The sequence below is a fragment of the Bos taurus genome, chromosome 10 (assembly GCF_002263795.3).
Source record: "Bos taurus isolate L1 Dominette 01449 registration number 42190680 breed Hereford chromosome 10, ARS-UCD2.0, whole genome shotgun sequence".
NCBI classification, from domain to species: domain Eukaryota; kingdom Metazoa; phylum Chordata; class Mammalia; order Artiodactyla; family Bovidae; genus Bos; species Bos taurus.
This window is the reverse complement of record NC_037337.1, coordinates 78939967-78958260: the sequence shown is the minus strand read 5'-3', so window position 1 is coordinate 78958260 and position 18294 is coordinate 78939967. Positions and strand designations below refer to the sequence as shown.

At 34.8% G+C, this 18294-nt stretch overlaps 1 protein-coding gene across 12 annotated transcripts in view; it reads right to left on the bottom strand.

The window, feature by feature from the left end:
- GPHN (gephyrin) overlaps positions 1-18294 on the bottom strand; it is a 535365-nt gene that overhangs the window by 140194 nt on the left and 376877 nt on the right. For all 12 annotated transcript variants that reach the window (XM_059890892.1, XM_010809560.4, XM_010809563.4 and 9 more), the window contains one exon: positions 6955-6997. In XM_059890892.1, the coding sequence (XP_059746875.1) occupies positions 6955-6997 (43 nt within the window). The remainder of the gene's footprint in view (positions 1-6954; positions 6998-18294) is intronic.

Genomic DNA, 18294 nt, shown 5'->3' with positions numbered 1-18294 from the left:
AATACCCCAAAGAACTAACTCTTTGATTTAACAGCAAATTGAGTTCAAAGCCTGAATTACAGAATGCCAGCGATCAGCTCCAGAGTCACAAAAAAAGGTACTAGGAGAAAGCTGTGTGTAAATTGCACTGTTAGCTATTTAGTAGCTCTGAAGGACCCCAAATGGAATCTCGTTATATTTTATATGAAGTTATCCACCAGTGAAAGAAGAAACTTGCCACTGTACATAATTAACATTGATGGGAAAGTGTTACTCTCTCATCTGTCACCAATATAATCCTGGTAAGAAAAGCAGTACATGGGTAAAGAGCCCAAACCTCAGGGCACCCTTAAACATCTCCAAATGGGTTTCATAAAGCTACTGTCTGGGTTTTGAATATGATGTAGTCATTGTTCACTTATAACTGGGATGGTTTAAAGCCTTTCCTTGATAGAGAGCTACAACTCTAGTAATAGCAAAAGTTTCTTGATTTCATGTTCCCAATCCAGACAATTCTGACCTTTCTCTCTAGTGATGGAGGCATCTATTTTACTAGGCCTATTACTAAAGACTTTTGGAAAGTCCTCACACTTACTAAGATACTTTACTGTCAACTTTACCCTCAATCTTCAGGAAAGGCAAGAGAGCACAAACATAGATCTAAATATCAGATCAGCTAAATTCAGAGATTCCTGAACTTCCATGGCCTAAGGTATTGTCTTTAATAACAATGAGATAAAATCTTTCTGTGGTTCCATCAACTCTCCCACATACACCGAGGAATATCATCTTCATTCCAAATTCCACATTAGTGCAATCAGACATGGCTAAGTATTGCAAGGAATTATTCATGCCATACACCAAGTCTTATAAGTAGGTACAAGTACCCTTTCCGCAATACCCTTTTAAATAACACTTGCATGACCTGAAGCCCAGATAAGTCATCTTTTGGAAAAGACATCAGAGAAAAACAACTCTAGAACCCTACTAAATCTTATCAAGTACTGTCAGTAAGGAGCACAGTAATACAACTCTAAAAGTTTGATCTTTGGATTCATGGCTTTCAAGGAGGCATAATCTAACCTGAATTTGTGGATTTTTAAGCTGAGGAGTTTTTAGAAATCCTCTACAAACAGACAATTCTCTGAAAGAGACATCTTCCATTCAAGACCATTGACCACATGTTTGTAGAGAGATTGTACCCAAGATGCATAGAATAAGGCAGTGGATTTCTACATTTTCATCTGCATTGTATTATTTATTTTTATTATTTTCCTCCTTTTCTCTCCATGGTTTAATGCTCCTTTTAACTATGTTATCTAAATCACCCTATTCTATAGAGCACTTCATTTGCATCTTCAATCATTCATACTTGGCTGTTATTCACCTGTGAACTAGCTAACGCATACAACCAAACTGGCTTTGCACGACCTTATTTTTTTTGGTAGCCACCCAGATTCCTTTGGTTCCAGTTCCTGATAATGAATCTTGGTTTCCTATGGAACTATACTCAACTATTAGGTGATTTTTCTGATGACAAACTATATATCAGGTCAAACAGATGGAAATCTAAAACGTTCTCTTAGGTCACACCTAGAAGACAAGATTCTTGACATCACCAAAATAATTCTCTTAAGATTTTTGGTGGGAATTAGTTTTTGTAACCAAACTTTAATAGAAATGGAACTTGTAAGGGAATTAAGAAACAACAATGTATTATTTGGAAGCTGTCATACTTTTATACAACGTACAAGTTAAGATATTATTGATATTTCTCCTTTATTTCAGATCTTCTAAATGGTCTCAACACTTTAAATTTTTTATTATATGGTGCAGAATTATTTTTGATGACTGGCTCCAAATGTTATAACATATCTGATAAGCACATAGGGGTATTTTAGGGCTTCCCTGTGGCTCAGACAGTAAAGAATCTGCCTGCAATGCATCAGACCTGGGTTTAATTCCTGCTGGGAAGATCCCCTGGAGGAGGGAATGGCTACCACTCCAGTACTCTTGACTGAAGAATTCCATGGACAGAGGAGCCTGGCAAGCTATAGTCCAGGGGGTCGCAAAGAGTTGGACATGACTGAGTGACTGACGCTTTCACTTTTACTTTAAGGGTATATTGGCCCCAAATAGGTCACTGCGTATTCTCCAATGACTGGTATTCGATTTGTGGTACAAAAGCCTGCTAGCTACTACTCACAGACTGGATATGATCTTTCTGAACTGATGCTGCCATTCAGTAGAGTCCCCAACATCATCCAGGATCCATTTTAAGCCATTGTTTTCTTTTTGAAGAAAGAAAAAGATTGTCAGATAGTTTAATTTTTATAAAAGTAGGAAAATTGGACGTTGATTTAAGAATAGAAATCTTGATCACTCCAGGGAAATTCTGGCTTTCTTTCTTCCTTTCTCAAGCGTCTTTACTTCAAGCTTTACAAGAGGCCCAGAAAATATGGAGTGTGCTACCTGCTCTGATTAAAAGGTGAGCAGGTGAGCAAGATAATGCTTTTTCATACTGTTCCTGAGGTCTGTATGGTTAAAGCAATGGTTTTCCCAGTAGTCAGGTATGGATGTGAGAGTTGGACCATTAAAGAAGGCTGAGCACTGAAGAACTGATGCTTTCAAACTGCGGTACTGGAGAAGACTCTTGAGAGTACCTTGGACAGCAAGGAGATCAAATCAGTCAGTCCTAAAGGATATCAACCCTGAATTCATTGGAAGGACCGGTGCTGAAACTGAAGCTCCATTACTTTGGCCACCTGATGCAAAGAGCTGACTCACTGGAAAAGACCCTGATGCTGGGAAAAATTGAGGCAAGAGGAGAAGGGGACAATAGAGAATGAGATGGTTGGATGGCATCACTGATGCAATGAACATGAGTTTGAGAGGCTCTGGGAGATAGTGAAGGATACGGAAGCCTGGCATGCTGTCGTTCACTGGGTTGCAAAGAGTTGGATATGATTTAGCGACTGAACAACAAAAGATAATGCCACCAAGACTAAAGAACTCCTCACTTGAAATGTTCATGAAATTACAAGGGCAATGGCTCAACTGCTTTAGATATAATATTTGCCTTTCAAGGAAAAACATGTGCTACTTTTAAGTAAAAGTGTTGTTTTCACAAGCTTTTATACTTCTCTGGGATCACTGATATCACAGGACCCCAATCTCTGAGATCTAATGCCTCATGATCTGAGGTGAAGCTGATGTAATAATAACAGAAACAAAGTGCACAATAAATGTAATGCACTTAAAATCATCCTGAAACTATCCCCATGTCCCTTGGTATGTGGAAAAATTGTCTTCCAGCACCATTTATGGAACAGACTTTTTTGCACCGAATATTGCTCCCTTTGCTCCCCTGACAAATATTGGTTGACCATATATGACTGGATTTATGAATGGGCTCCTGATTCTGTCTCACTGGTCTATGTCTGTTGTCTGTTTCTAGGCCAGAACCATATGATTTGACTATTACAGAAATGCCATTGCACTCTTGATAGGTACAGTCTACTGTCTATAAGTGGCTTTGGGCAGTGTGAACATTTTAACAATATTAACTTTTCCAATCTATGAATCCATATAGTCAAAACTATGGTTTTTCCAGTAGTGATGTACAGATGTGAGAACTGAACCATAAAGAAGGCTGAGCACCAAAGAATTGATGCTTTCAAACTGTGGTGCTGGAGAAGACTCTTGAGAGTCGCTTGGACAGCAGGGAGATCAAACCAATGAAGCCTAAAGGAAACCAACCCTGAATATTCATTGAAAGGACTGGTGCTGAAGCTGAAGCTCTAATACTTTGGCCACCTGATGCAAAGAGCTGACTCACTGGAAAAGACCCTGATGCTGGGAAAAACTGAGGGCAGGAGGAGAAGGGGGAGACAAAAGACGAGATGGTTGGATGGTATCAATGACTCAATGGACATGAGCTTGAGCAAACTCTGGGAGATAGTGAAGGACAGGGAAGCTTGGTGTGCTGCAGTCCATAGGGTTGCAAAGAGTCAGACACACTTAGCAAATAAACAATAACAAATCTATGAACAAAGGATACCTGCCCATTTATTTGTGTCTTTGAATTCATACATCAATGTCTTGTAGTTTTCAGTGTAGAGATCTTTCACTTCCGTGGTCACACTTATTCCTAAGTATTTTATTGTTTTTGAAGCTATTTTCTTTCTTCTTCAGATAACTGATTGTTAGAGCATAGAAATGCTACTGAATTTTTTATGTCAATTTTGTATTCTGTAACTTACTGAATTTGTTGATACATTTTCTTTTTTTGATAGAGTCTTTAGGATTGTCTTCATATAAAATCATGTCTTCTGCATATATGGACTATTTTATTTCTTCCTTTACAATTCTGATGCTTTTTATTTCTCTTTCTTGCCCAACTGCTCTAAGACTTCTAGTAATATGTTAAGTAGGAATGATGAGAGTGAGCACCACTGTATTGCTCCTGACCTTAGTGGAAAAGCTTCTAATTTTTCACCATTGCATATAAAGTTAGCTGTGAGCTTATCATATATGGCCTTTATTATTTCTTCTACTGGAGAAGGAAATGGCAACCCACTCCAGTATTCTTGCCTGGAAAATCCCATGGACTAGGAGCTGGCAGGCTATTGCCTATGGGTTCACAAAGAGTTGGATATGATTGAGCCACTTTCACTCACTCAGTCTTTCCATATCTATAAATTTGTTGAGTTTTTATCATGAACAAATGTTGAGTTCTGTCAAATGCTTTTTCTGTGTCTACTGAGATGATTGTATGATTTTTTCTTTGACTTTATTAATGTTAATTAATGCACCACATTTATTATTTGCATATATTGAGTTGTCATTGCATCCCAGGGATAAATCTTACTTGATCATAGTGAATGATCTTTTTAATGTACTGTTAAATTTAGTTTGCTAGTATTTTATTGAGATTTTTGCATCTGCATTCATCAGGGATATTGACCTGCATTTTTCTTTTCTTGCAGGATCTTTTTCTAGCTTTGTTATCAGGGTAATGCTGACCTTAAGAAATGAGTTTGGAAATGTTCCTTCCTCTTCAATTTTTGGGAGGAGTTTGAGAAAGATTGGTGTTAATTCTTCTTTAAATAATTCGAAAAATAAGCAGTGAAGCTGTTTCTCCTTGGCTTGGGAAGATCCCCTGGAGAAGGGAATGGCTACCCACTCCAGTATTCTGGCCTGGAGAATTCCATGGACTGTATAGTCAACGCAATTGCAAAGAGTCAGACATGACTGAGCAACTTTCACACAAGTAAGTACTGAGATTAAGAAGTTCAGAAATAGAATAGCTTATGATGAAAAAGTCCTGAGTGTGGTTATAGGCATGAGTTATTAAAGCAGTATTGAGAGGAAAGACCTTGAACTTGTAGAACTCACAGAACTAAGAGGCTACAATGTAGGATGGACTTTCTACATGCATCTACATGACTATTTCATCCTAAGAAAAGATGAACAGAAAAATATGGACCATCATAATGTCCATCTGACTAACAGCCAACAAGTCAGTAAGAGCGTAACTGAAATGAAAGCAGTTCTAACAGCACAAAGATCCATGACAGAGGTGAAAAAAATTTCAAAGAAATCTGTTCTCAATACAAAATTATTTTTGTTCTGAATCATCACTATCACTGTCAATGATCCACAATCATCTCAGGATCAACACTGAATGGAAATTATACAGCAATCATGAAAAATGTCACTTTAAAATGTTATTTATTGCTATTGTTTTATTTTAGTAAATATTCAATCATCACTTCTCTGACTCTTAGTTTTCTCAATCTTAGGTCTTAAGAAGGAATTACAGGACTTTACATTTTCTATAATTGAAAAGCCTCCCTCAGATTCACATGTCTGTCAGACATTATGAAAACTCACAAAAGTATAAAAGTTAAACAAATCTGTTTGCATTTATTTTTATATAACTCTAACATGAAGTCTGTGGGCAAAGAACTAACAGTGTGTTTGCCTAATAGCTCAAGGTTTTCAAGCTAAGGTAGCAGATTTCACAACACAGAAGTCAGAAAATTTTACGTTAAAGTAAACAAAATAAAACAAAATTTTACCTATTTGAAGTTTTCCATTGACTTTTTTTTTTGATTATTAAATAATACAGACATTCTGCTGGAAACAGAAACCATTCCATTTACTAAAACTCCCAGTGGTATAAGTAAGGACCAATTTCAGTATGGCCCTCCTGTACTTCTTTTCTTGACAATGATCAGGAAGAAGACAGTGATATCATTAAGTGACAGAGAACAATATCTAAAAAATTAGCATTTACACAGCACTTTTCTCATAGAATCCCAAAGCTTTCAAAGTATAACCATTGATGTCAAATCATTTCAAGGATACAGGTAAGGAAAAGCTATTTATATTTCCTTCTTATAAGATAGGAAAATAAATAATACACAAAGTCAAATTACTTCCATGCAAATGTTATTGGTGACAAAACAGAAAAATAAAATTATGGTTTCTTCATCCTTGGTTTAGGGCATTATGTTCTAAAACATGCTGCCTGTGAAGATAAGATCTTTTAGAAATTCATAGTTACAAAATGATTATGATGTATCCTCTTAGGAATCTTTGTTTCTTTTTTAGTTAGATTCATTTAGTGTGTTTATATTATTTTAGTCTGTTCTCAAATAACTTTTTGGCAGTGCTGCAATTAAAGAAGGCTGTCATGTTTGAGTCACAGAGGAGCTCATTTCTATCCTAACCAGTAGTGTTATCGAAGTTCTGATGTCAGCTTGCAAAAACAACTGGTATAAGGGAAATATTCATTAATATATTGATAACGATATTTTTAGAAGGCAAAGCTCTAAAATTCGTATTCTTGACATTAACTTTCCCCATTGTTTTACTTCATTCTTTCACTAAAATGTCATTTTTAGCTTTCCTTCTGGCTGAACCACAAGTTCCAATCCATTAGTCCATCTGAAATAATGATATACTCACTGGCTCTGAGAATGTTCTCCTTGCTGCTGCACCTGGACTGGACCTGCAGAGAGAGCATAAACTCAGTAATTTAGGGCTCATGACAAAGACAGACAGATATGTATGCATATTTAATGGGCAAACTCCTGAGGTCTAGGAGCAAAGGCTTTATGTATCGCACATACCATAACATGTAAATAAAAATGTTAGTTTTTTCCATATAGTTTTAACTTATCCTTTTCTTACTTAAAGAAAGGACTGATTTCTAGAAAAAAAATGGGGCACAATACTGTAAATGGGACAAGGGTAAAACTAAAGGCATTTTAAAATTGATGTGTATTTGAAATTAGTATATGGGGAAAAATTTAAATTACCACATATTCAATTGTGAATTCAGTTCCTTAATAGTAAAGGCACTGTGCATATCTCTTGACTAAAATAATAATGCAATTCAAGTAATAAAGTTGTAATTAAAGAGTCCTTGATAGTCATTTTTAGTTACATATGTTAATGAGGGGAAAAGAGAAATTATGAAATTAAAGTCATTAATTTGCCAGTTCTTAAGTGTGTAGATACATTAATCAGAAACTAATGCTGATTCAAATATTTCAAAGTGGAACATTCTTTTAAATATTGCAAAACTAATGAATTCAAGAGCCATGTTTGATGACACTGACACTTGTTAATTTCAGAGGAAGCAGTTTAAACACCTCTTCTTCCCACTCCACAGCAGCTTGCCCCAAATGGTATACACAACAAATTAACTTCTATTGCTTAACACAGTCTACTATTGTAATGAAACAAATTATGAAAGGAATGTTGCAACTTAGGGTGGGTTATGGTTGTCCTTCCCTGAAAAAAACAAGTGTTAATGTTTAAAGAAAGAACAACATTAATTAAAAAATCACAAACATACACAAGAAACACACACACACACATACCAAAAAAAAAGAAAGAAAAAAAGGGGAAAAATAATTCCAGATGTTAAAGTTATTCTCTTTTGGCCCAGATTGTTTAATTAGTTTTAAATACACTAGAATGAAGAAACTAGTCTGGAAGATAACATTCTTAAATGCTTTACTTACAGTTTTATTGAATAACAATTCTGGACCAAATGGGAAAAATATTAATGACTACTTAAAATAATACAGGAAGGAAGACACGAGAGCAAGGAAAAGAAAAAGGAGAGAGAGAGGCTTGAGTAAATCTAGAAGATAGAAAAGAAACTATGGCCTTATAGAAAGGGACAATATGTAAGTGCAGAATATTCTGCTATTTCTTATTGAAAATTTATACCAAGAGAGTAAGAATGACTAATGAACTTGCTTCAAAATAAAAAGCAAGTTGGCATACCATGGAATGAAAATAAGTGTTAACTATATCACTACAGCCTTAAAGGAGAAAAGAAACAAATACTAATAGACAAATAATAGATAAGCTTAATAAAGAGATAAACTACATTTTAAAAAGCCATTCAAAGAACACAAGAGATACTTAAAAGAGTGAGAGAAAAATCTGGGATAGAGAAGGAAAAGAAAGGGGGAAATGTTAAAAGACAAAAACAGTTCAAGGAAGTCAAATGGAAGTCAAGAAGGTCTTCAACAAGATGTAGAAACGGAAGGAGCCCAAACCCATAGCGCAAAGCAATGTTTGCGAATGGAAAGCAGCTCCTTTGATCAGTAATAGTTACTCTTAAGTCGTAGCCTCTATTCCTCCAGAGTTCATCTTTAAGCCCTTCCAATCTAGAGTGGAGCTAGTGTATGGATAGAAACAAGAGATTTACAATGAACAGAGCAGTTCAGATGAGTAGTTCAAATTGTCTCATCAAATGTTTCAACAGATTATATATTGTGTAAATGGAAATGGAGGTGAAGTACTAGCTGTTTTTACCAAAAAAGCGAACCAAACCAAAACCACAATAAAAAAACAAAACAAACAAAAAAACCCTCTCCCTTCCTTAGGTGGCTTAAAAAACAAAAAATTCATTCATAACATGAATTTAATAAAGAAACTCAAGTCTTGCTTTGTGGCACATAAGTTTAGAATGATACATTTCAAACACTTTTGGAAAGAGAAATTTGGATGATGAAACAAATTCAAATTTTTAAATCTGTGAATTTAGGTTCAAAAATTGCCAACATCTGTATAACCAATGTTTTCTTATTTATATTACATTGGCTATTCGACTCAAATTTGAGGGAAATTACTTTCAAATTAGCTTAGTGATTTTGAGTATACATTAAAAAATTAAGGAAATTAAATTAAAACATTTTAATACTTGTGCATGCAATAAATGCCCCTTATTTTTGTACCATGAAACTGGTTGTTTTTTTAATATTGACTTAATTTTATAAAATCCCAACAGGAAGACTTTGCTTAGCTCACAATGTAATGGGGTTTACTTAAAAGGATAAAGATGAAAAACAACTACTGTTTTTGTTCTCACAATGTTAAGTCGCTTTAGTCATGTCCGACTCTTTGCAATCTTATGGACTAAAGCTTGCCAGGCTCCTCTGTCCATGGGATTCTCCAGGCAAGAATACTAGAGTGGGTTGCCATTTTCATATTGTAAGAACAATATGGACTATAAAGAAGGCAATACAGGTCTGTCTTGAGTTCTATGGTTTTTTGTTATTGTTTTCCTTTATCTTACCCAATTTGTCAAGGATTAAAAATGAAAAGTATGGCCTTGGATGATCTATTACTTTATTCTACTGTATTTCGTTATTTTACTAAAATTAACATTTTTGGTATTGACAATTCCCCTTTTAATTGAAATAAAAACTAAAATCATGTGTAGAAACAGTATAATACATTAAAGTTAACGGAGGAAATAAAAAACACAAGAGACTTACTGAAAATTTAGGCAATTAATTTACTAATCAAGACTGCTTTCAGAAATCAAATAACTCATTTAATTCATTTAAACATGTGTTTACATATATAATTTTTGCTGAAGATCACATTGTCCATTAAGAAATCTTAAGCCATGAAACAGAAAACAAAAGGGGGAAGAGCACATAATAAATGGTAAGGAAAAAAAGTGAAAATGCTTTAAACAAAGCTGAGGAAACTTTAACAACCAACCACAATCTTTAGATACAGTTAGAGAAGTGACTTACCTTATGCTTAGGTCATAACAAGAATAGCACAGTGTTTAAAGTCAGCTCTTCATTATGGGAGGTACAATTGAAAGCCATAGGTTATAATAACATGAATTGCTACACAGAAATGAAGACTTGTTCAGCCCAACATGAAAAGCTAACTCTTATGGGAGAACATTTCAACTTATGTTTAATGCAACATGAAGAACATTTGAGGGTGTAAACATCAAAACACATGAATCTTACAACAATAAGAGAGAGACAGCCCAATCTCTCAGGAACACAGAAGATTTAATCTGTGACACATAAGGGAAGGCACATCACTCTAACATTGAAAGATGCATGCATAATATATAAGCATCTACTGACAGCCCCCACCCCCAACCCCCACCCACTTGTACACACACAGGCCCACTAAGATACAGGGAAAGAATGTAGTGCCAAGCTGTTATGAAGGAAGCAGGACACACGGAAGCGCAGCAGTGGTCAAGTGATTTGAGAGGTGTTCTTCCCTTAAACCATCCCATCACCATGCTTATTTTAAAGAAGCCAGGAAAAGACCCCCTTCAATGCTGCAGTAGCTACGAGCCCCCAGCTTGAAGCTAGTGTATGGAATTTTGATCACCGTTCCCTGCGATGTCAGGGGCTCTCCAGTGGAAGCCAGTTGTGCAATACCAGTTAGTGGGGTACAAATGTGTGAATAACAAACACCCTTTCCCTTCTGCATTTCACAGAAGTGAGGGAGGAGAGAAACAAAATAAAACCCATGTTAAGAATAGGTTCATAACAATATAAAGATGTATAAATATTAAAATGGAGACTACATTTGATTGCAGGTTAATCAACTCAGGTTTCATAAAACTGACTCTCTTTTGCTGCTCACCAGGTTAATTTGCATTCTTTTTCCTTGAAAATACTTGGAATAAATCTACACAATATAGCTCATATTTAAAGATTCTGAGCAGTTGGTCAGGTGGGGGCAAAGCCAAGAATAAAACAAATCATCTTCTTTGATGAACATTAAGAAAGCCCTCTTTATTTTTAGCACGATTTTACTGGCTGGCAGTTACATTTTAAATTAAAAAATTAAGCTTCAGTATTTAATTTGGCTTTATTTACATTTAATTTTGCTGTATATATGCTTACTTATACAATCTGAGAAATTCTATGTCAATGGTTTGTTTTAAATTTTAATATTTAAATTTTAAAAAGCAAATAATAAGGATGACTACCTATTTAAAAACTGTAAGACTCCTATGTACTTTTCTCTACCGTCAATTAGACTTTTTTTTTTTTTTACAATGAGCTGTTCCTGTCAATAATATGGTTGTATTGGCTTATTACAAAAAATTTCACCTTTGGTTTTCTTTTATTGATGAGAGTAGTTAACTTGACCTGCTTTATTTTTTGTCTGAGACGTGTTTTAATTCATGTGTGGTATACAATTTAGTTAGCAGATTTTTATTTTTTAAAGATCATTTACTTATATTACCATTTTCTCTTCCTCATCCTATTCTTAGCAGTCCAGAATATCTTGATCTTTCCTTTAGCACGTCTTTATCATTTTAGGCTCTAGGCTCTCCCTCCTTTAATCTTACTTTCTTCACTGGAAAAATAAAGGCTGTTATGGGACTCAAAGGAGATAGTACCTGTATCAGTGATTTTAAACTATAAAGGTGGAAACAAGTACCAGTGGTTGTTATGATCAGTGGAGCCACTGACAACTGTGAAATAATTCTGAATTATATACCCTCTTCATTATAACTTCCCCATCAGCTCAACATGGAGGCAAACTCTTATTTTTGATGGAAAGAAAAAAAGACCTCAACGTACAGTTATATGCTTTTCTCAATAGGAATTGAGGAAAACTTTTTGGAAATGACATAGCCATATAGCTATATGTATACTGGTAGGAATGAAAACCATACAATCTAAGGCATGGAGAAATGTCTGAACTAGCTCATCTAGATTATTTCTTGTACTCCTGAGCTTTTAGTCCTTAGACAAGCTACTTCCTATACTGCTGCTGCTGCTTCGCTTCAGTCATGTCCGACTCTGTGCGACCCCATAGATGGCAGCCCACCAGGCTCCGCCATCCCTGGGATTCTCCAGGCAAGAACACTGGAGTGGGTTGCCATTTCCTTCTCCAATGTATGAAAGTGAAAAGTGAAAGTGAAGTCGCTCAGTCATGTCTGACTCTAGCGACCCCATGGACTGCAGCCTACCAGGCTCCTCCATCCACGGGATTTTCTAGGTAAGAGTACTGGAGTGGGGTGCCATTGCCTTCTCTGACCTCCTATACTATTTGTTCTTTAAGATACAGTTTAAATTGTATCTGGGGCAAAAAATATTCCTTAGTTCCTCAACTAGAAAGAATTTCTTTTTTCCTTGAACTCTGTAACAGCCTTATTCAGACAGAATTCAGCTATCATAAAGTTCACTTAAGTACACATTTGATAGCTTTTAATAGATCTATCTGGCTGTATAATCATTACCATAATCTAGTTTTAAGTTTACCTAAATTCTTAAAGCCTTTTAACTAAACTTCTATTGTAAGAGTTATCATAGTTACTTTCATTCCAATTACTGACGTCGGCCCCCAAATATACTGTACATTTTTGGAGGGAAAAGGACCATGACTTTAATTCTCTTTATATTTCTTACTATATCAAATATGGTGCTTTATACAGAGTAAATATTTGTCAACTCTGAATGTTTATTTTGTAGTAATTATATACTTTTTCAATCCCAGCAGATTCAAATTTATTATTTACAGTGTAAGTACGATCATAGCTATTACTGTAGTATTGTAAAATGTTTATTTGGACCTGCCAATATTAAGAGAGATAACATGAAAAAGATGTGGATTATAGCAAAGAAGTAACCTACAGAATGACTGTAAGAATTAGGAAAACAGATTACTATTAATACTGCTTAAGTTTAATCAAATAGTGACATTTGGAGTCCAATAAAGGTTTTAGGTCAGGTTAAGAAGATTTCTTATTTCCTAAGAGAACAGGATGTTTTGTATCTCATAGGTCAGCTCACTAGAATGATAGAGATATTTGATGTATCACAGTCCTTTAGACATTAATTTCTCTACCTTATTAAACTTATTTAAGAGTAATCTATCTTTGAAAGAACAAACTTCACTGAATATCATTTACTCATAAAAGTAAAATTTAAGAGGAGAGAGAAAAAGGACCTCAGATTACTTGCCTCTTTAGCCTACCATGAATGAAAGGAAAGAAAGGATTGATTTGAACAACATTAAGCCAACAACTCTACAATCTTAGACTTTTAAAATCTATTTCTTTCTTGTCTCACTTCCTTTTGCAAAAGTGGAGATGTGGTCTACAAAAGCTCTGTTCTGTAGTTCTATTCATTCATCACTTTATCTGGATAAGTTAGGGTATAAGTATTTGGCTCATCTGAGCCTCATGACTATTTATTTGTGTTTGTGATATCACAATAAATATGCAACTGAACTCAGAGTTTTGGTTTATTTAATGCCCTCTGGAGTCCAGTGATATGGTTTCTGATACTTAGACATGACATTCAATTTTAAAAATCATGAAATTTTAATTTTCTTATCCACAAAATGAGGAAAATTAAGTAGGATCATGTATGTAAAAGTAAAGACTACTGTAAAATGAAAAAGAGCAATACAAATCTAAGTCATCATTATTATCCTTATGTACATTTTAAGTCACCTATATTTTATACAGGTGGAATCTGAGACATAATGAGAATAATGAATTTGCTTTAGATCATGCCATAAATCAGTGACAAATCATTAGACTATCACTGCCAATTTCTAGACGAAAGTGTCAAAAAAGACTGAGGTAAAGTGTGAGGTTACCTCTGCAAGGATTAATCTAATATCGTGTTGTATAATTTTAGTCAAGTTATCTCACTTCTATGGGACTTAGTTTCTTCACCTATAAAATGAAGATGTTTCCAGGGGTTTCAACTGAGGTTGAGGCCCTTTGGGAGAACCTGTGAATAAAAGTGAGTATTCCATTCACTAGAATGGAGGAAAAATTACAATTATTCACCAACCTAATTAAATTTTATTACTTTAGTTCATTATTAGGTGACAAACTATAGTAATATTAACATAATCTATTATAATAATCATCAAATTATTATGCATATTTAAAAATACTGTTCATGTCACCAAGATTACAAATTACAGTAGTGTCTAATGACTTGATACTAGATTTTGTCATTTAATGCATTTTAAAGGCAGTGTTATTATTACATAATTTTTATTAGATATTTTGTTCATGATTTCAATTTAATTTTTTTTGTAATCCCATGTATTTTATTTCATGTATGTTTAAAGTATTTTTCTGAAACAAAGTCTGTAGGGTTTGCCAGATTCCCAAAAGGGTCTATGGAAGCAAAAAGGTTAAAAAAACCTTGAACTACAACAGATAACATCTAAGCTTCCTTTTATCTCCAGGATTTTGTAACTGTAAGAAACCTTAACCACCTCCATCTGCTGCCTTTTATCAAATTACATATAAAGGAAGTCTTTCTTTTTTTAAGAAAATTAAATATTGGTCACTGAATTAAGCAACTGCCCCTTTAAAAGACCATCTCAGAAACAAAAAAGAAACATGGCTATTAAGAAGTTACAAAAACCTCAGACTTAAAAAAAAATTTCTGCTTTACTTGTTATTTTCCCGTTGGTTTAGATAATTAAATGGAATAATTATTTAACATTCATCACATTTCAAACTCTCTAACTAAAGGTGAACTCATACACACACACACACACACACACACACACACAAAGTGTGAATGTGTTTCATTAATTATCTTTTTAATTCAGCCATGTGTTGATCACAGGCAGAGAGCAACAAGGCTGTTATCTAACATATATCTTTGCAGGCACGTGGACAATATTTACAAGCACCATAATTTTACAAATCTTTTCCAGAGGACCAGTCTTAAATGTTTCCCCACTGTCATTTAAATCACTACTGTCTCATTAAATTCCACCTAGCTTTCTAAAGTCTGAGGTAAACGTGAAGAATTTATCTTCTTTCAGTATTAACCTCTTCTAAAAGAAGTTGAACTGTGGCAGGTTACACAGCTGGTGAAGTGAATAATCACCATGTAAAATGAGAAGCCTTTATGTTGCTTTATAGGAAACATGGCAAGTTCCTTATTCTCAAAGAATAATATAACAGGAAGAACATGTAGAAGAATAGAACTGATCACACCATAACTCAACAGAAAATTAATCTGAACATCAATGGTGAATATTCTTAAAGTATTTCCCATTTAAAGCTTTAATTCTAAATTGAGTCATTCTCAATGACCTCTAGAAAATTTGGAAATCCCAGGTTGGTCTTCTCTTGGTACCAAAAATATTTGTGAGTTTATGTTTGTTCTGAGGATTTTAATGTTGATCATGATAATTATGAGGAAAATATACTACCTAATTATAAACACACACATGCATACACACACACATATATATAATAAAACAAACCTAAATATTTTTTGACTAGTAGGGATTTTGAATTATTCAAAATATTATTCATCTCAATCTTCAGATGAATAAATGATTATTTTACAGAATAATTTATCTTCATTCTAGAGATGAAAAAGCCAGGATTGTTACTGGCTTTAGATAATACAGTACAGTAGTAACGGAACTTAACCCTCTTGACTTCTAAATCCATTTCTCTTAACACTAGTAGAAAACCTTATGTTTCTAACTTACCAACAGCAATCACTGTATTCCTAATCACACCTGAATTTTCATTGACTTTCTGCTCTTGACTATTCCTGGTAGCAATGAAAACCATTTAGAACAGGCATGTGAATGTAGGAGTGAAGAAAAACTGATGTAAAGGCAGTTTGGGGAGTAGCACTCTGGAACCAAACTGGATTTGAATCTTTTGGCTCTATCATTATTAGCTGTTAAAACTGGACAGGTCATAATCTCTTTGTTTTCTTATGTATAAAATGAGAATGATAGCAATAAATATCTCATAGGTTTGTTGTGAAGAAAATGAGATAATATGAAATAAGGTGTTTGCTTAGAAGAATATCTGGCCCAGACTCAACAGTGTATAAGTATTAGCTATTACTAAGTTTGTTGTTATTATTATCATTCTTTTGCTTGGATGGTATTCTAGATCTGTAATAAAGAAAGCTGTCTAATTTCTTTTGTGATTTTGACAGCTCTCATAAATAAGATCAAGTAACATTAGTTTAGGTAAGTATTTGAATAGAAATTTTAAAAGAACTAATAAATCTCATGAAATAAGGCCCTTGTACAAGATAGGTCCAGTCAATAATATAAAAACCTGAATTATTGAGCACTTGTAATTATTACCATTTTCTAATACTTGACAGAAAACCATATTAGTTTTCATTAACCATGAATTTTGAAATGTTGAGTTTTTAACTAGATTCTCCTTGATATTCTTAGAGTAGTACCAGAAATGCTGACCCAAAATGTGGCTCTTTGGCATAAAGATTATTTTGAGAAAGAGTAGACATAAAAGAAGCTCTGACACAGAGTACAAGTTACCCTTTTGCAAGGGAAATTTACATTTATAAAACAAATTTCCATTTATACTACAGTCTCAGTCTTCTGGACCTGAAGAGAAGGATGACTCGAAATCACAAGGTATTCTTGTCAATGGAGAAGGCACCGATTTAATCTGTGTAACAACCCTTATACCTGTTCACTGAACTTTTCCCAGTAATCTGTCTGTAACTGGCCTTCCTGTTCCCATCTTCCATTTGTCTTTAGTTGAGGATAATATTTAAACTGGTAGTTTAAGCTATCTTAGGGAGTTACTTATTTTTTCCTGGGTAGCTCCCAAGTAAACACGAGGTACACATGTTAACAAACTTTCATTTTCCTCTTGTTAATTAGAATCACAGATATCTCAGCAAAGATATCAAATAGATACATGAAAAATTATTTGCCTCCTCTAACATTCTTAAATGTCATGTCATATCACTTATTCATTAAAACAAAACAAATTACTATTTTTATTGAGTATAATATACCATGTAAGAGTATGGCTGCACTGTTTACCTTTCTAAATCAAAGGTTGTTATATTGTAGTTGTTAAAAAAAAATTCAACTGAGAAAATTTGAGGATCTACTTGGCTTTATTCAACATTACATGAATTGAGCGGCATCCCAACCAGTAATTAGTAAGGAGCTCTGAGAAGCTGAACAAATAGAAGGTTTTTGGAGGCAGAAAGGTGGTAAGACAAGACAAAAATATTTTGTTAGGCTACCTTCCTTGGTATATTCAACCCTGAATATTCATCGGAAGGACTGATGCTGAAGCTGAAGCTCCAATCCTTTAGCCACTCATTAGAAAAGACCCTGATGCTGGGAAAGATTGCAGGTAGGAGGTGAAGGGGACAGGGGACGAGAGAGGACAGGATGGTGGGATGGCATCACTGACGCAGTGGACATGAGTTTGAGTGAGCTCTGGGAGATGGTGAGGACAGGGAAGCCTGGCGTGCTGCACTCCATGGGGTTGCAAAGCACTGGACACGACTGAATGACTGAACAACAACCACCTTACTTGGGGGTGGTGGGAAAGGGTGGGGGAAGGCAGCTATCTATCAGGTGGTTTGCCTCACCAGTGCCGCTAGCCAGGAAATCCCAGACTGAATAGTTAAAGGTTACATTCCTGGGAGAGGCTGAAACTGGATGTTCAGGTATTAATCCTTGATTTGCTGATGTAGGGCTTAGCACAAAACTCCATTTTGGGCCTGTTGTTTCTTTTTAAACACAGCATCAGTTTAAAAAGCTGTGACTTTTATTTCTCTAAATGCTTAATTATTAATAGTATTCATAAGGTATATGGAAGATATATAAAAGTAAGTAAACATTTCTAAAACATATTAATAAGCAGTAATGATTTAGAAAATGTTTAGAAATTTCCCCTGAGGCCTAGAAATAAGAGCTAAGTATTCTGAAGCCTTATACTGCAGCCACATGTAGTGCATATTGGGCTTCCCTGGTGGCTCAGATGGTAAAGAATTTGCCTGCATCTCTGGATCAGGAAGATCCCCTGGAGAAGGGAAGGGCTACCAACTCAAGTATCAAGTCTCTCATTACCTAACCAAGTAAACAGTTAACAGATATAGCTTGATACTATTGTTAGACTCTTGTTTGCAGTATACCAGTCCTTTCCATTTTCAAGTTTTGGATGTCATGATGATGATGATGATGAAAGTCACTCAGTTGTGTCCGACTCTT